Source organism: Pimephales promelas, chromosome 23, assembly GCF_988280905.1.
Source record: "Pimephales promelas chromosome 23, fPimPro1.hap1.1, whole genome shotgun sequence".
Taxonomy (NCBI): Eukaryota; Metazoa; Chordata; class Actinopteri; order Cypriniformes; family Leuciscidae; genus Pimephales; species Pimephales promelas.
Genome location: NC_142791.1, coordinates 5,777,098 through 5,794,414, shown reverse-complemented (window position 1 = coordinate 5,794,414; position 17,317 = coordinate 5,777,098). Strand labels below are relative to the sequence as shown.

The 17,317-nt window shown below is 38.3% G+C and overlaps 1 protein-coding gene across 2 annotated transcripts in view; it reads right to left on the bottom strand.

Annotated features, from left to right (window-relative positions):
- The window catches only part of rps6kb1a (ribosomal protein S6 kinase B1a), a 47,935-nt gene that overhangs the window by 8,306 nt on the left and 22,312 nt on the right, over positions 1–17,317 (bottom strand). The window contains exons 1-8 of one of the 2 annotated variants that reach the window (XM_039678059.2): positions 6,400–7,142; positions 5,349–5,392; positions 5,119–5,236; positions 3,798–3,866; positions 2,365–2,512; positions 2,188–2,245; positions 1,225–1,325; positions 1,017–1,107 (exon numbers count right to left, since the gene is read on the bottom strand). In XM_039678059.2, the coding sequence (XP_039533993.2) occupies positions 1,017–1,107; positions 1,225–1,325; positions 2,188–2,245; positions 2,365–2,512; positions 3,798–3,866; positions 5,119–5,236; positions 5,349–5,392; positions 6,400–6,471 (701 nt within the window). In that variant the 5' untranslated portion in view covers positions 6,472–7,142. Of the gene's footprint in view, positions 1–1,016; positions 1,108–1,224; positions 1,326–2,187; positions 2,246–2,364; positions 2,513–3,797; positions 3,867–5,118; positions 5,237–5,348; positions 5,393–6,399; positions 7,143–17,317 lie in introns of those variants that run through there. The other variant, XM_089126178.1, reaches the window with a different exon arrangement.

Sequence of the window (17,317 nt, the reverse complement as noted above, 5' to 3'; positions counted from 1 at the left end):
AGAAAAGCCCAGCGCACCAATCAGCCTTTTTTACTTTGACCTTAACTGACACCAGAGGCCACAAATAAGCCTTCAGAAGGCATGATTGATGGAGGCTCTGGCCTCTATGAACCGGATGGACTTTGAAAGAGGACACATCATGGAAAACATGACCCTATTAGATTTCAAAGTTCAAGTTGTTAAACTTCCACAACCCAAAGCTTTCTTGATATTTGAAGCATTTTTTAAACTTAAGGCTGGAATACATTATACACTCGCCAACTTACTATCATACAATAACTGAAAACAATAACTTTCAAAACATCCCGAACACAATAAACTTGCACAGAAACACAGATGAGCAGGAGATGACTGCAGCAGTTGATGAAGCGACTCTATGTGTTGAGCTATAAAGGAAAATGAGCATTTGGATACTTTCTTGGGGTTGGGGAGGCTCCTCCTTCAGTTTTTTATGTGCAAAGATGAGCCAAATATTGAGGCTAATGTGTTATGCGTGTTATGTAAATTTACTTTTGTATTAGTATTGTATTTTATTGAAAAACTGGTAAATAGAGGAAAGCTTTGGTTTCAGTACAACGCATCAAAACACTACGATATGTATTCTACAATTGGCTCAAAATATCAAACATGTTTTGATGTCTTCTGACTGGATGGAAACCGTCTGTGTCCGTGCCCATCATGGATGGACGTGACTTCCTGTGAAATCTGTCAACTTCAACTGTCCAAAATTTACAAACTGGCACAAACTTTCGGCAACTACAGTCGACACATAAATCTGCAAATCAGGTCAAGAATCTGAGCAAAAGTCATTTCGTGTATTCCAGTCTTAAGATGCAACAGCAGGTTGCTCAGAAATCATTATTATTGTGTTGACCTCACAACCATGAGTATATTAAAATAATATTAAAAAAATCAATATTCAGCAATGAGTTAACTACACTGGTCTTTTACATAAAGAAGTTACAGAAGCATAAAAAATGATGTTTAAGTGGGTGAAAATGTGAGTTTGTACATACATGTACTCTATGGTTCCACAGAAGGTGTGTGTGACGGTACCGTCGTGGATCGACTCCTTACACAGTCCGAAGTCCGTCAACTTCACATGACCTGAGATGAGAATGAAATGAGCAAATCCATAGGAGTACAGTCTTTATTGAACAGGATGTGGTGCAAGCCTGAGGACTGTATGGGATAAAAAGGACAGAAGTGAGTGTGTTTTATTACCATTGTAATTGAGCATGATGTTCTCAGGCTTCAGGTCTCTGTAGATGATGCCTTTCTGGTGAAGGTGGCCCAAGGCCATGGAAATCTCTGCCAGGTAAAAGCTAAAAGGAGATTTTGTAAATGAAAAATTACATTTATAAATAAAAATAATTTTTTTTTAGAAATTAATAAATGAATTTTTTGTTACACAAATAGTAAACCCCCCAAATGTATTAGTATTATTTTCTCACAATCATGTTATTTTTTAAACCTTTACACTGTTATTTTTATATTTAGGGTTTAAAATCCTATATAATTTATAACATTTATAATATATAATGCAAGTACTGGAGCCACAAAGACCACATTTAAGGAACTTTTACGGTGCTTTTTAGAGCACATGTATTGAAAACACCAATGTACATAGGTGTCGATTTTCGTCGATTTCGTCATTAGTCATTTTGTACCCACCACTTTTGGAAACATTGATGAATGGATGTACCTAATACAAATAAAACATCTCCAGTTAACTAAAGCTTTAATTTAGTTCGCTCTTAACACCTGTAATATGTCAAATTTCACCATGTGGTGGGTTTTCCCAGATCGCATCACACACACAGACACACATACATACATACATATATATATATATATACACACATATACATATATATGTGTGTGTGTGTGTGTATTTGTTCTGACAAACAATCAAATCAACATTCAGGCAAGCTGTACAAACTATATCTGTTAAGCCAATGCTTTTTGAAACCTCCCACAGGAGATCAATGTTTATACACAACAGAAGTGTTGCATCCAGATAGCAGACCCATGAATGATCTACAGCTCTCAACATTTGAAGTGGATCAAAAAAAGTTGATCAAAGTTGCCGTAAGACAAGAACGGGTATTGTTCAAAATTCATGTATAGCTTTGAGGGTTTGATCCACTTCAAGTGTAGAGTACTGTATAACAAAGCCTCACTCACCAGGCTGTGTCCTCCAAAAAGATCCCCTCCCTCTCCAGCTGCATGAACAGCTCTCCACCTGTTAGAGAAAAATGACCTTGATTCAGATACATTCTCCAAAAACATGTATGCTATTTTCCTACAAGACAATTTTTCTAATATAAATATTTATAACACCAGTACCTATATTTAACTCACCGCTAAGGTACTCCAGAATGAGGTAAAGTTTGCCCCCCGTCTGAAAGGCATATATGAGATCCACAATGAAGGGATGCTTAACTTCCTCTAGGATGCTCCTTTCTGCTTTGGTATGAGCAGTGTCCTTTGCATTGCGTGCAATCATGGCCTGTTAAACCAGACAAAAGCAAAATAATCCATCAAGGATAGTGGTGTTTTTAAACAGTCAAAACCCGCAGCACACTTAAGCACTGTGCATGAACATCTTGGCGCTGGAGGGTTCAGGGTCGCAACTCCCCTAATCCCAGCTGTGAACTCATCAGGCTGGTGTCATTAATGCTTTTACTGCTTTTGCAATAAACAGATGTGTGCAAATCTAATTTGGGAATGGAATCCAAAGCATTTCAATCATGCAAACCACAGAGAACAATGCAGCATCAGTCTCAGAAAGATTAAACTGCGCCCATGGCCTTGGTACACAGACACCTTTTGCACTTCTTCCATCCTAGAATGGTTTCAAGCAATGTTTCTCAACCGGTGGGTCACAGAGTGTGTAATAAAAGAAACAACAGCATCCAAATGTAATTCTTTGTTCTGATGCAAGACTTATTTTAAAAGATGTGCATGAAAGCTGTCAGACGCAGTGTAAGTGAGAAAAAAAAAAAGCACTGTCCTGATTCAATATTAGCTGTCAGATGCGATGTTGTAAGGCTGTATGTCATTGTTCTAACATTATAGAAAAACCAACTTGCTTGTCCTGTCAGATGTTATACTGGGTTAGTGGCACACACTCTTCAATTGCTGACATTTAACAGCCTAACTTTATAATACGGTTTACTCTTCAGTGTTAGGTCACCCTCAAGGGATGTAGGTGTCTTTGTTTCCGCAGTAGTTTCAATTTTGATATTTTTAGGTCAAACCGTTTGTGTCTGTCAGTCAAATAATGGTGAAAGAGAAGAGAAGTGGTTTTGTGTCTTAGGTCATCAGTGTGTACTTACATTATGAGTCATTAAATCATGTTTAATTTGGACTTCTCTGTGCATGCTCTTTGAGGTGGTGACCATAGACCTCCATTATATGACTGATAGACAAACGGTTTGACCTAAAAATGTCAAAATTGAAAATACTGTGGAAACAAAGACACCTAAATCTTGGATGCCCTTGAGGTAAGATAAAACATATAAAAAATTAATTTCAAAGTGAACAATCCTTTTAATTATCGTATAGAACAATTAACAATTAATTAACAATTATCTATCTATCTATCTATCTATCTATCCTTGTATAATTCAACTGGTTGAGGTTGATATGGGATTTAGAAAGTAATCAGTAATGCAATAATTCGATACTTTTTAGAGAGAGAAATTAGTAATTATTTTTTAAGAGGACACCCATGCTGATTTTCAGGGAAAGGTAAATTAATGGTAATTATTGGAAAATATGCGAGGCCATACCTTTTTCAATACTTTCATGGCAAATATCTTCCCAGGAGTTGCCCCAGATACCTTGCGAACTTGAAAAACCTGTTTTGAAACAAGAGGACAGTTAACAGACAAAATTCAGAAGTCGGTTAGATCTGCAATCCAAATCTGCAAACAAAAACAGCATTAAAGACCTCAGTGCTTATGTAGACTAGGACTATCATTCAAAGTTTAGGGGCAGTATGATTTGTTTTTAAAGAAATTCAATCAACCAATCAACTTTTATTTATATAGCACAATAAAAGCAACAGTAGTTGGCCATTAAGCAATATCTAAAACACAAGACCGATCGCAAAAATGATAAAGGGAGTTTATAAAGGGAGTTTATCAAATGATCAGAGCGATAGTTTGGAGCTAATCCGTTCATGGCTTTAAAAAACAAAAAGAAGAATTTTAAAATCGATTCTGGAACAAACTGGTAGCAAGTGCAATGGGGAAACTTCCTTGTGCCAGTCAAATGTTTGGCTGCTGCATTCTGAACCATCTGAAGACAACTACTATTGGATTGACTCATTCCAAATATAAAGAGAATTACAATAGTCAAGTCTATTGATACTGAAATTGATACTTTTATTCAGCAAAAGTGCATTAAATTGATCAAAAGTGACAGTAAAGTCAATTAATAATGTTACAAAAAATTATTTCAAAAATACTTTTTTTAAAACCTTTCTAATGGATCATGGTTTAAAAAAAAAAAAAGAAAAAAGATTTGCCTTATACAACATTAGGAAGATCATGTCCTTCCTATCGGAGCCTGCATGCAACACAAATCCTTGTCTAAGCTCTTGTTCTATGTAATGCTCTCTCGGCAGGCTTTCCAGCATATACTGTCAAACCTCTGCAACCCATCCAGAATGCAGCCGCAAGAATGGTCTTTAACAAGCTGAAGCATGTCGCTTTCATCAATTAGCAACTGGTTGCCAATAGCCGCTCGCAAATTCAAGGCACTGATGTTTGCCTACAGGATGACCTCTGCACCCCCAAACCTAAACTCACTACTTCAAAACCTATGTGCCCTCCAGAATCTTGCGTTCTGCAAGCGAACGGCACCTTGTGGTGGCATTCAAAGAGCCACAAAATCACTTGTTGAGTAGCTGAGTCTTCAGTCACTTTCAAGAAACAGTTAATAGTGATGTTTGATTCTTGAACAAATCGCTAAGAGAAAAACAAGAATATTTTCAAAAAATCCTACTGACCCCAAACATTTGAAGGGTATAGTGTGTAATTTTGCAGCACACATAATGTGTCCAAAACACACCACAAGCAGGGAGGAAACACTGCTACTCTTGCTTACCTTTCCATATCCTCCTTTACCCAAAACACGAAGCAACTCAAAACATTCCGGACGAATCTGCTCCGTGCCTTGATTCACAGTATTTTCAGAGATCTCGAATTTCTCGCAGTCTTCCATACTAAAATATAAAGTAGAAGTACATTCAAATATAAACATGCAATTGACTTTTGGAGCAGCTAACTTCAAAATACACAAATATAATTTTGTGCATCCAAAAGTGGCATACTCACAATTCAAAGCCACTGCACTGATCCATGTATTCATTAATCTTGGCCTGTGAAAAAAAAAACAAAAAAAACAAACTTGTTGTGTTTCTGGTAGGTTTACAGGGAGTTTTAGGTGTGGACTGCAGTTTTTGTATCTCTGCAGCTTTTTCTCCAATTGCCAAGTGTGCAGATCTGACACGACCATTAAAGCTCAGTCTATACCAATGACTGATGCGCACTGGCTCTCCTCCATCAAGGTCACTGATCGCTATTATCACATTACAGGACCCAGTCTAACAATAGAGAGAGTGTCAGGCCACTGTAAGCCAGACCTAAAAGGATTTTTTCAGGTTTCAGAGGTAATTCAGGTGCAAAGTCGGTTTAAAAGTCTGACAAAGAACTTGTCGAACTTTTGAACACTAAAACTTCAGTGAAACATAAACTAACTACCTCTTAAGTTCTTTAAAAGTTCATATTTCTCATATTAATTTTGATTCCATTGTCTGTCTAGTCATAAAGGTTTGACAGCCCATTAAACAGTCACCTTCATACACCTGAAGTGATGCTGCTGGGTATCCAACAATCCTGTTTAAGCAGGTAGCTGTGTTTCTAGCTGGTCTGAGTCAGGCATTAAGTGGTTGACCTTCTAAAAATCAACTGGAATATCTTCAGTTTAACCAACTGACTGGTTATAACCAGCTTGAACCAACTAATGACCAGCTTAGACCAACAAGAGACCATCTTAAGCTATATCTCATTATGACATGTCCACCATAACAAAAAACATGATTAATTACAATTACACATACACACACGCATGGACACCATGGTAACTTACTGCAAATTTGTCGTTTTTAAAAAGAAAACCGAACCTAAATCCCAGATAATTCAGTAGTATGGTAAATATTACACTTACAGTGCCATTGTTGTCATCTAAGTTAATAGTTTAACGTATATAGAATAGTCAAAGTACTTTTATGCCGAGTTTTTGAAAAGCTTATCGATTTTTTTGGCCGGTCCAGCCCAGGCGATGCGGAAAATCTGGAACCGAGCTTGTTACCGGTTAGCTACATACCCCGTCAGGGAGCTCCTCATCTGACACGCTGTCCTCCGCCGGGTCCAGGTCGATATCAAACACACCAGCCATGATAACAGTTTATTCACAAGCACCAATACTGAAATAATGTTAAATCCTGACGCCTCATGTTCCCACACGACTCACAGACGCCATAACCGGGTCCAGTCATTACGCAACATATCCTGACAGAGATTAACTAGCGGTAACGTTAAACGATCACGGCTAACAGCGAATTTCACTTAGCGTCTGTGCGTAACGTATGTTCCTGAATGTGTAAAACCAAATGCCAATATATTAATTAGCGTGTATATTCATTTAAACACGCGAATGTCTTTTATTTTACTCCCGTCGTTTGGTATCTGTGTTAAGTGGGTGTATAGATATAAATACACGTCACTCCCTGTGTATGTAGGAAGCAGTTTTACTTGTAGTACCGCTTCACTGCCAGTAGGTGTCGACAAAAGACTGGCAATGTGTTTGGACTTTGAGATCAGTGGTATGTGGAAGAAAAATTCAATCCTTTTGCCACTACTGGATTATTTGTGACCGTGAAGGGTAATTCTGTTGAATGGGGGGTAATTCTTTTCAAACCCTTTATCCTATTCTTTACTTTAAAATGTTCAAAAGTCAGCAAGCTTGCCAAAAGGCATGTTCAGAAGAAAGATGCGAGCTCACACAATATACATTGTTACAAAGTGCTGGGTAGCCACAATTCTCTGTTCCCTACTTTATAAAACCAAATGAATGGATCACAATGGGCACTTTGTGTCACGTATGCTTCAAGCAAAAACTATGCAAATTACAGGGACTTTCCAAAGTTACATTTTCTTTTCTTTTTTTTTTAAGAGGCATAACTTATTCTTTACAAAACCTGACACAATGTTGATTCTGATAACTACAATCAAGCTATTTTAAGCTGTATTGTTCGTTTTAAAAACAGGCCTCCTATTGTAGATTGTAGACAGATTGTACTATGTTTCCCCAAAAAATGTGGCAATTTAGAATGAGAGATATGAAGAAAACTCTTAATTTTTCTGCTAGTTTTAATTATACATGCCTGTGGGTTTCTGTGACATGTGCAGATACGCAAAGCTCATGCATATGTGAGAGTTTTCCTGGGTAAAGATACCTAGTATCTGCGTCAGCCTGACTCAACCTGGGTGTGCCAGTGTTCTCCTGTTCGGTGACAGCACATCATTGATTCATGTGACAGTTAAATCCCCTGATTCACCTCGACATCAGACTTTTAGTTATGAATACACTTGTATTTGACACCTGTGATGGTTTTTTCTTCACCCAGAATCTTCCAAAATGTGTCATATGACCATAACATGTAGCTTCTCGTCACAAAACACAATAAAGTGTGTGAACACTACTGCTAAAATGCAAATGTTTTATATTATTTATTTATAATGTTTTTAATGTTTCCATTTTATATAGGAAAATGTTGTAAATGTATTGTTTTTAAATGTTCGCGTGTGTCCCCTACTGGTTTCTAGAGGTAGTGCGCACTATTCATGCACGTTTGGAAATCGAATGAATCCCTCAAAAGTGTGGTGTTGGTCACATGCCAAACAAGAACACCTTATTGTGCAACCACAAAAGAGTGGTGGTGAGAAGGAGGAGGGTTGTAAAAACTACAACTGAACATGTTAAGCCTTATTTGAATATTAAAACCTGTTTGAATTAGTGATTTGCATACTGGCGAACCCTCAAGCAAAGGCCGTAACTGTAAGCTAGTTCGCGTGACTGAGATAAATCACTGAAGAAAGAGTGACTTAACTAGCTCACTCTGACACATAATGTAAATGTAAATATGATAGTTTACAGTAGGCTACATTTTCTGAGCTATTTTTCATTGATGCTTATTGGCGCATAAGGGAATGACATTTGTTTTCACTTATTTGCTCTTTAGGCTATACTTTTCTTTATGTTGTTGATCTTTATTTTCAGTCACGTATAAACCCGAGTATTTTTTTATTATTGTTTAACTGATTTGATTTGAATTGAATTGAATTAAAAAAATGTATGTTGTATTGCTGTGCATTACAAAAACTTAGATGTGTGAACAATACATAATAAAGCTCAAATAACAAAAATAGGCCATTGTAAAAACAATATTGTTGGTTTAACTTAAAGAAATAAGTAACTTGGTTACCTTAAAAAATTAAGTTCATTGAAATAAAAAATTTGAGTTAATACAATAAATGAGATTGATTTAATCATCAGAAACTCAAAATATTATGTTATCTGAACTACATAAATGATCTAAGTTGATTTGACAAAAGGAAAAAATGTTGAAATTACAAATCATGACAATATTTTTTTTACAGTGAAAACTCATTAACCCAAATCACAAAAACCAGGACACAGACTGACATTTATTTATTTAAACTTTATTGATTTACACACAGGACATACACAGTCAAACATGAATGGCAGAGGGGGTTCCCTAAAAAGCACAGGATGTTCTGAACAGTTACAGAGGAAATGATACGACTCGACTGTGAAAGCCAAGTATCACCCTGGGGGGTGGGGATGAACATATTGTTGAATGAACATCTTTTTTAATTTAATAACAAATACCAGTTGCACATGTTAGATAACGACTGAACAGTTACATTAGAAAGGGAAAAACTGTAGAGCAAGTGCAAATGAAGGGGTGGTCAAAAAGATCTGTCATCATAACGGAGTACTAGTAGGCTATGTTGCAATAAGGTGTGTTCTTTTTGGATTCTCAAGAAATTCAAGTGGACAAAACCAGTGCTGAGCGCGCGCGCCCGCGCACACACACACACACACACACACACACACGCCCTTTTACAGAGAAGGGCTACGGAAAGACAGACAAGCACGTACGTCTATAGAACAAGCAAAAACACGTCAATAACGCTCTTTGTAAACACACACATTAGAAATATTTCGATAACATATGACCCACTAAAATTAGACACCATCAGGAAAAGAAAAACATTGTTCAGTGATGCAAAAAAAAAAAAATAAATAAATAGTTAGGCTATACAAAAAAATAAAAATAAAAAAAATATATAATGTTTTCTAGAGGGGATGAAAGAGCCCAAAATGTCAGACAGCCTACAGACTGTTGTCGCCGGGCGAATGTAACAGCCAACACCAGTCTGATAAGCTATCTGACACACTGGGAGAGACTTGTCCACACCAATAAAGACACATGATGAAGAATTAACTCACTTACCAATGATGAGACGAGAGGATGGCGCTCAAAGAGAGGCGTGGTCACTAATTCTAACAATGTAATGATTTAAATCCCGTTATGGAAGAACCGAAAGCTTTTCCCCCTCATTTAGCGGATGTTGTGTGAGATAATCGAAGGCAGCGTCTCCTTTCTGTTTCACCCTGCCTGTGTTTCGAATCATAGCGAGCTGCCTAACAAGACAGCGTTCTGAGGGCATCAAGCTCGAACGTCCGAAAGACTGTCTCGCTGGATTTTGAGACACATCCTCTCTCGCGCGCTACCCTTTTCTCGCTCCTTCTCTCTACCAACAGTGTTGCCATATCCGCGTATTATAATCCACTTTTCAAAAAGAAGCGTGGAAATTAAAACGGGCAAATGTATCGTCGGTTTATTTCTAGAAAACAAACGCGTGTTTAGGATTTCAACGTTACACGACTGTATTCAACAAATAAAAAATGTTTGTGTTATTTAATACAAATGATCACATGGATATATTGTTCGCTGGTTAAATGTACATTTAACCAGAGAACATTTCCATTTGTTTCTTGGCTATATGTCGAATATCCAATTTAATTAAATCTTTAATTTAGTTAATTAATGCAGTCAGGTTATTTCTGTAATCTAAATTATTCGATGCTGAGCAGTGAACTCGAGCCATTGAATTCGCTTGCTTTTCTCACGAGATCTGGCAACACCGCCTCATCCTCTACGCCAGCAGCGCAGTGCATTGAGTTCATCGGAGGGTTCATTTAAGGTAACGGCAAAAGAAACTCCACACTGTTCCATTTTTTTATACGCCTGCAGCTTCCAGACTCACATACCAGGGCAGCGTTACAAAAAGGCACCGAAAAAACACTTCACAAGCAATTAAAAGGGGAAAAAAGACGTACAAATAAGCAATGGACAAGACGTTTGCCTAGCCGCCTGATGTTATGCCACCAGTGCAGTGGTTCTTCATCTGGAGGTCCCTGTGTCCCTCAACACTGAATTTAAGACACACCCAATTCAGGACATAGAGCCTCTAATAGTGAACTGATGAGTTGAATGAGGTGTGTTAGATTAGGGAGACACCCAAAATGTGCGGTTTGGGGAAACCACCACTGCATTAGGTTTAAGCTAGATATCTTCATGTAAATTAAACTATTCAAACTATAAAAGAAGGAAGAGAATTACCTTTCCAACTGCCAGACAATCCATTAGTCAAATCCAATCGAGCATCTCTCACAGCAGCGAGCATCATCCAGTCCTCCAGCGTGACCGGATGCTCTTCTGATGTATAGAATACGTGCGATAAGAAGCTATACGCGCGAAACGTGGCAGCCACCCACGCACATATGTGCCTGAACACAAACGCGCTTCTTAATCTGATTGAATGCGTTATTGCATCTGGTGGAGTGGCCCTGTAGTGAGTCATGTGGTCACACACGCACACACACACTCCTTCCCCCTCTCCTCTATGGATCTTTGGAAACAAAACAATAACTCTAGACGAAAGGAACATTATGATTCACCAAGCTTTTAGAACACCAGAGGATCTTAGCTCAGAAAAAGTCATGCAATACCAAGAGAGTTGGTTGCAATACTTTACATTCACTTCCTGTTATGCCTTAATTTAACCCATTTTCAAATCTAGTATCAGAAATCCACTATACACTGGAATATGCAGCGATTCAAAGCAAATTTTAAAAATTTAGAGTAATAGACCACAAACAACATAAGCCACGGCGCACCTTAACATCCCCACCAATGGGATCAGATAACCTCTGCAAGACACAGAGCTGAGAACACGAGTCTCTCAGCACAATCCGCCAGCTAACTAAGCACATTAAAAAATACAAATATTAACCCATAACCAAAAAACCTTCAAGAAAAATAATGGGTTTCTTGATTTAGTTTAGCTCTCTGTTGGCTGTTAGATTCCACAAGTTCAAGATGCATCAGATGAGAAACAAATCTTCAGAAACCTGTAAGGAGAGAGAGAGAGAGACTCATCAGAAACATCACAGGTTAAGCAATCACTCATCTCCACGTGCATTTCCTTCCAATCTTTCAGTTCCGTTACAACAAGATTTGCGTTAGTGACGCACACGGTGGCATCGTCTCTTCCTGCTGGTTGAACAAGCCCACAGCTTTCCTTAAGTAACAGCAGGAGCAAGTTACCAGAAAAAAGGAACATTGTTCCAGAAACATCCGTAATCTCTCATTGTGCAACTTCATCTTTCTTTTTCATTTCCTCCTCCCACACGTTTACACGCATGCACACACGAGCTGGAAATGTGCTTTAGATAGCGAATCGCACACGGGCAGATGAAGGTAAAATAAAAAAACAAGGTGTAGCTCTTTGTTTCCGTGCGCACTTGTGAGGGACCAGTGGCAGGAATCGAGAGTACAGCCTCAACCCCTCCCTCCTGCTTCCCTTCCGAACGCCCACCCCCCCACCCCCCCACCCCCACCCTCCTCCTTCTTTTACTCCCAGGGGCCCCTCCCGTCTCCGGCTGCGCTGGGTTCAACGGGGTTCGCTGCCGAGAGGGGGGAGTTAGTGTGACGCGGGGGAGTGTCCGGTTCACTCAAAGAGCTCGGAGTATGACTCAGCATCCCTCCTCAGCCAGACCCCGAACAGGCCCCCGCGACCGACCGCCGCGCGGCCCACGCGGAGCCCCTGACGCTACGGTCTGCCACATGCAAACAATAACACCTCACCGGAATCACACGGTAGAATAAAACCAGTCTCCAAGCGATAATTAGGCCAGGGAGGTAATTAGGATGTGGAACAAAAAAGAAATAGGGGTGCGTGTGATAAATTAAAAGGAGGAACGGAGGCTAAATATACAAAAGCCACATCTGTGAATGAGGTAAATTTAAGAGAAACCCTGTATGAGTGATGGGACTTACGATTGGGGTGGCCTCTCCCGCGAGCCGTCCGTCCGTCCGTCCGTCCTGTCCGGAGTTGTGATTTTGCCCTCTGGGCCTCAAGGTACTCCCTGAAAGGCTTCTGTAGAGAGGCGCCAAACAGGGGAAGAGCTCTGTGACAGAAAAGAAGAAAAGGAGGAGGGGACGGTACAGGAGAGGGAGAAAGAAAGAAGGAAAGAAAGAAAGGGAGGGGGAGAGAGAGAGGTCACATAAATTTCACTTACCGACTCGAGAGGTCAGTGAGTTTCCTTTACCCTGCCTCTCCTTTCTCTCCCCGCTCGCAGACAGAGGGAGATAGAGACCGAGCTTTTATCCCAAATAAGAGAAGGAAAAAAAAAAAACGGTAAAAGTACAGCTGGTTCTGGGAACTACGTATCCTAAGCACTTAAAAAGAATTACGAAAAAAAATACGCAGAGAAACGCACATAAATAGAAAAAAAAAAGCTTTTCCCGAAGGCATGCTCACACAGGGAGCCATCCTCACTCACACTCTGCTGTAATGTCCCTCAGCCAGGCTGGAGGAAGAAATGAATGATTTCTCAGAACTCACACATTTATCACCGGCGGTTCCTGTAAGAACTGGTTTCAGCCAATTAATGAGGAAGTAAGTCCATGGCGTGTCATTACTGGTCGAGAGAGAGTGTAAACCCCACCTATTGAAGCAGGGAGGCGGGGCTCTGTGAGAGACAGCCCATATTAGGAAACCCTTTTATGAGATTCAGTCACTACCTAACCGTACCCCCCCCACATGACACACACACACACACACACACACACACGGAAAGGAAAAGAGAAGGAGATTGTCTTGGCATGGATTGTCTAAGCAAGCCAAGGAAATTAATTAAATGTTTAAAAAATTATATAAGTAAGATTATTCAGGCAATTTATTGATAAAATGACATTTGACTCATGCAGAATAAAACTTTTTTTTTTCATGACCCGATGCTCGTTGACACACTTGGACTTTTGTTTTATCACTTTACACGGTCATGTGCCCGATAACGTTCTCTTTGAACTCTACACATCACACACGCAAACAGGACCCTCTGCCCACTTGAGTTTCTGAAAGTGCAACTTCACGGATAAACAATAGATGAGCTCATACTGGCTATTTTGCTAAATCATTAACCAAACGCATTATCGTTATCCACCCTTGATGTGGGTTAACTAAGCGCAAACACATCAAGCCCAAAAGGAGAAGCAAAATAATGCAGGTTTGTAAAGACGTTACTGAAAATCCACCATCAAAACCAACACCCACACACCTCAGAGGAGAACATACCAAAATCCAACCAACTGTAAACACACAGAGAAGCTAGCATTAGCACATCTGAGGCAGAATGTCACATCTAAACCTTCATTAGTTTGGTTTTCTGTCAGATTTTGGAGCACAGGTACGGCGAAATGCTGTTGCGCCAGAACAAAGAGTCAGATCAAAAACTTGTGTCTTTGTGTTTGAGAAATTGGCGGGCTCCAATCGAGCCTTGTCCGATGAGCCACGGTGAGTCAGTGCCTGTACGAGTCAGATATTACACTCCTACCAACAGTCAGAAGCACGCTACTAAAACATGAGGACTATCTCCATGTCCATAAAACAAGGATTTTCACTTTGCTTCTGGAACTTTCTAGGGCTGAGATCTCTTTGGAAAAACATGTCGGACTGAGAGAGATATATATTCACTGCCAACGTTGCATGATCTGCTCATATTTATATTTTCAGATGACAAAATGCTTTTTTTTTAAAGGCAGATTTTGTTCACGGTGGAACCCATGCGATTTGTACAATGAGGGGCAATAAAAGTGAGTACTTGAAATGTTTCCAAAAATATATCTGGCATAGTTTTGGAGTTTTGTAAAAACATCTTTTATGGTGGGAAAGAATTATTTCTGCTGAACAACAACCCTGAAAGTGTAGGGTTATCAGAAGAAAAACAACATATAGTCACAACAACAATTCTTGTGCATATCTGAGTAGGAGGAAAATTAATTTTGTGTTGTTACGACATGCTATAAATTCTGTAGAGATTGAATACATTTGTTTTTCAGTAGCATGTCTTAGCTAATAATGATAGTGATCAAAATATGCATACAAATTGGGTGTTAAAAATGTATTTCATGCTAAATTAAATGATATAAATGAATAAACACTACACTATACATTTTTAATGAATTGCTAAAGTTGTTTTTGTCCCGTTTGTGTGTAAAAATAAAACCTATATTGTTGTGGCTGCAACTGTGAGTAATGTTTGTATGAAAAGGTTAAAAATGGAAAATTCAAAATTGAAGCCAATTATCAACTTGGCAAAAAAAAAAATTAATGTAGGAACAAAAGTGCATAAGTCAATTAGATATACTGCTTGATTTGTTAAAACTGTTTTAATGTGGGTTAGAAAGGAAAACAATTATAAAGGTGTAATTTCCTGTTTTTAACCGTACAAAAAAGGGGAAAAATACCTCTAGTCTACTGTGCACACTGTAAATGTATGTTGGGGATAAACATGTAATTTTCCCTAATAATCGTATTATGTGAAATGCGTGTTCCACTGTTTTCTGCAATTGCGTCATATTTTCTATTTTTAATTATCTACGTCGTTCAAAGTATGAAAATTCCTTGATGAGTTTTCTTATGAAAGTGAAAAGCTTAACATTGTATGCAACTGAATTACATTATCAAAAATACTGAAGCAATAACAGATCAATAATTCATTATTGTATAAAATCAATCATTAAAATGATTTAAAAATGACCAGGGATGATGAGTCAATATTTCAAAATAATATTTCAGATATGCTGGATTTACAGGAAAGCCATGCTTCATTGTTTATCAAATCTGTTCGCAAAATGGCTTTCTTGCAATGAGTAAAAAGCCAGCAAAAGAGTTTTCTTTTTTATTAAATGTTTTATTATATAAAAATTACATATCCCTTAAATTATATTCCCTATCATATTCGAACATCATCGTCCTTCACATATTTCAAAAAGTCAAAGAAACAGTTTCTTCTTAATAGTCAAACTTGTACACATTGATTGCTCATGTACTCTTTTTAGTGTTTTTTTTTCTCCATATTTTATGTTTTACTTGTTTATATCTATATAGTCAATAATAATGTCTTGTATAAATGTGCTGAAATTCTGTTTATTGTTGTATGTTGCTGCAGAACAGGAACCTGCTGTGAACCAGTTTTTAAACTAAGCCAAGCCCGTTTTACTGTAACTATACTGTTGAACTTTCCTGTATAATAAATGAAATGAATATGAAATACAAATGTAGAGTGAATTAGTAATGTATCCTTTATACGTATAATTGATCTATATGTTTTAAATCAAGCACTGATCACTTATAATTCACATATTTTGTATCATAATATAATTTATTCTATCAATTAAAGTCACTAAAAAAACCTCAAAACTGACAAGACTCTAAATCCGCACAAATACACAGAAATCACACAAAGACAAATACACCTAATGAGCGCGTCAGCAGATCAAGACTCAAGTCTTCCCACAATGCCTATTCACTCACACCTAGGATGACTGCAGAAAGCTAACAATGTTATCAAGGTTTGCCATATTGATTAGTATGGATTAGTCACATTTAAGTGATACTGAGGATATGTTACGGCCAGCATTAAAGCACAGGTGAGCAGGTCTCTGAGGTCACTTCATTATTACAGGCTCCTATGTGTCTCTCTTCTGAGTGACATCAGTGACAGGAAATGGGAGATGATTCAAACACATTGTAGGGAAGGATGATGATCCTGAAGAACAGGATGATGAGGATGCCGGTCATCGGCGATGTGAAATCTAGAGCATGACAGTGCAGGCAATCTTCTCCTCACGGCCTGTTTGACCAAACGCACTTCTGACTCAGCGAGCTCCAAGTCATCAACAAGATCGGGCGAGAAAAATAAAAGAAACAGAGAGAGCAACAGAAGCTCTCCAGATAAGGACACATGACAGGCTGACACACTTTGCGGAGTGAGGCATGGTGGAGGAGAGGAAGACTGTGGGATTAGCTAATGAGTGTTCGCTCGAAACGCTGGAATTAATTCAATTGTGGAAAGTAGGAAATTGATTTTCTTAACAACAAACTTAACTGCAAATTCTATGCTTTTCACTAACATTAGCATGTATACAACCTAAACACAAGCTACCAGAACATACCAATAACTACTCTAAATATTAAAGGGATAGTTCACCCAAAAAATCTCTGTACCTGTGCTCTCGATTACTCATCTTATATTATTCCAAACCTGTAAGACCTTCGTTCATCTTCGGAACACAAATTAAGATTTTTGATGAAATCTGAGAGCTCTTAGACCCCCCTAGCAACGTCAAGATATTGCTAAAATAGTCAATGTGGACTACTAAATAGTAGTTCAACCTTAATGTTTTGAAGCTACGAGAATACTTTTGTGCACAAAAAAAACCCCTAAACAAAAATAATGACTTTATTCAACAATCTCTTCTCTTCAGTGTCAGTCTCACTTCATAAAATTAAGGTTGGACCCCTGTAGTCATATGGACTATTTTAACTTTACTATCTTTCTGGGCCTTGAAAGTGGTTAGGATATTATCTATGGGGGGCCAGAAAGCTCTTGGATTTCATCAAAAATATCTTAATTTATGTTTATTATGAACAAAGGTCTTACTGGTTTGGAACGACATGAGGGCGAGTAATTAATGACTGAAATTTCATTTTTGGGGGAACTAACTCTTTAATATAACAGAAGATTACATACTAAGTCTCTTTCCTTTCTTTATTTTGCTTAAAAAACACATAATAGGCCA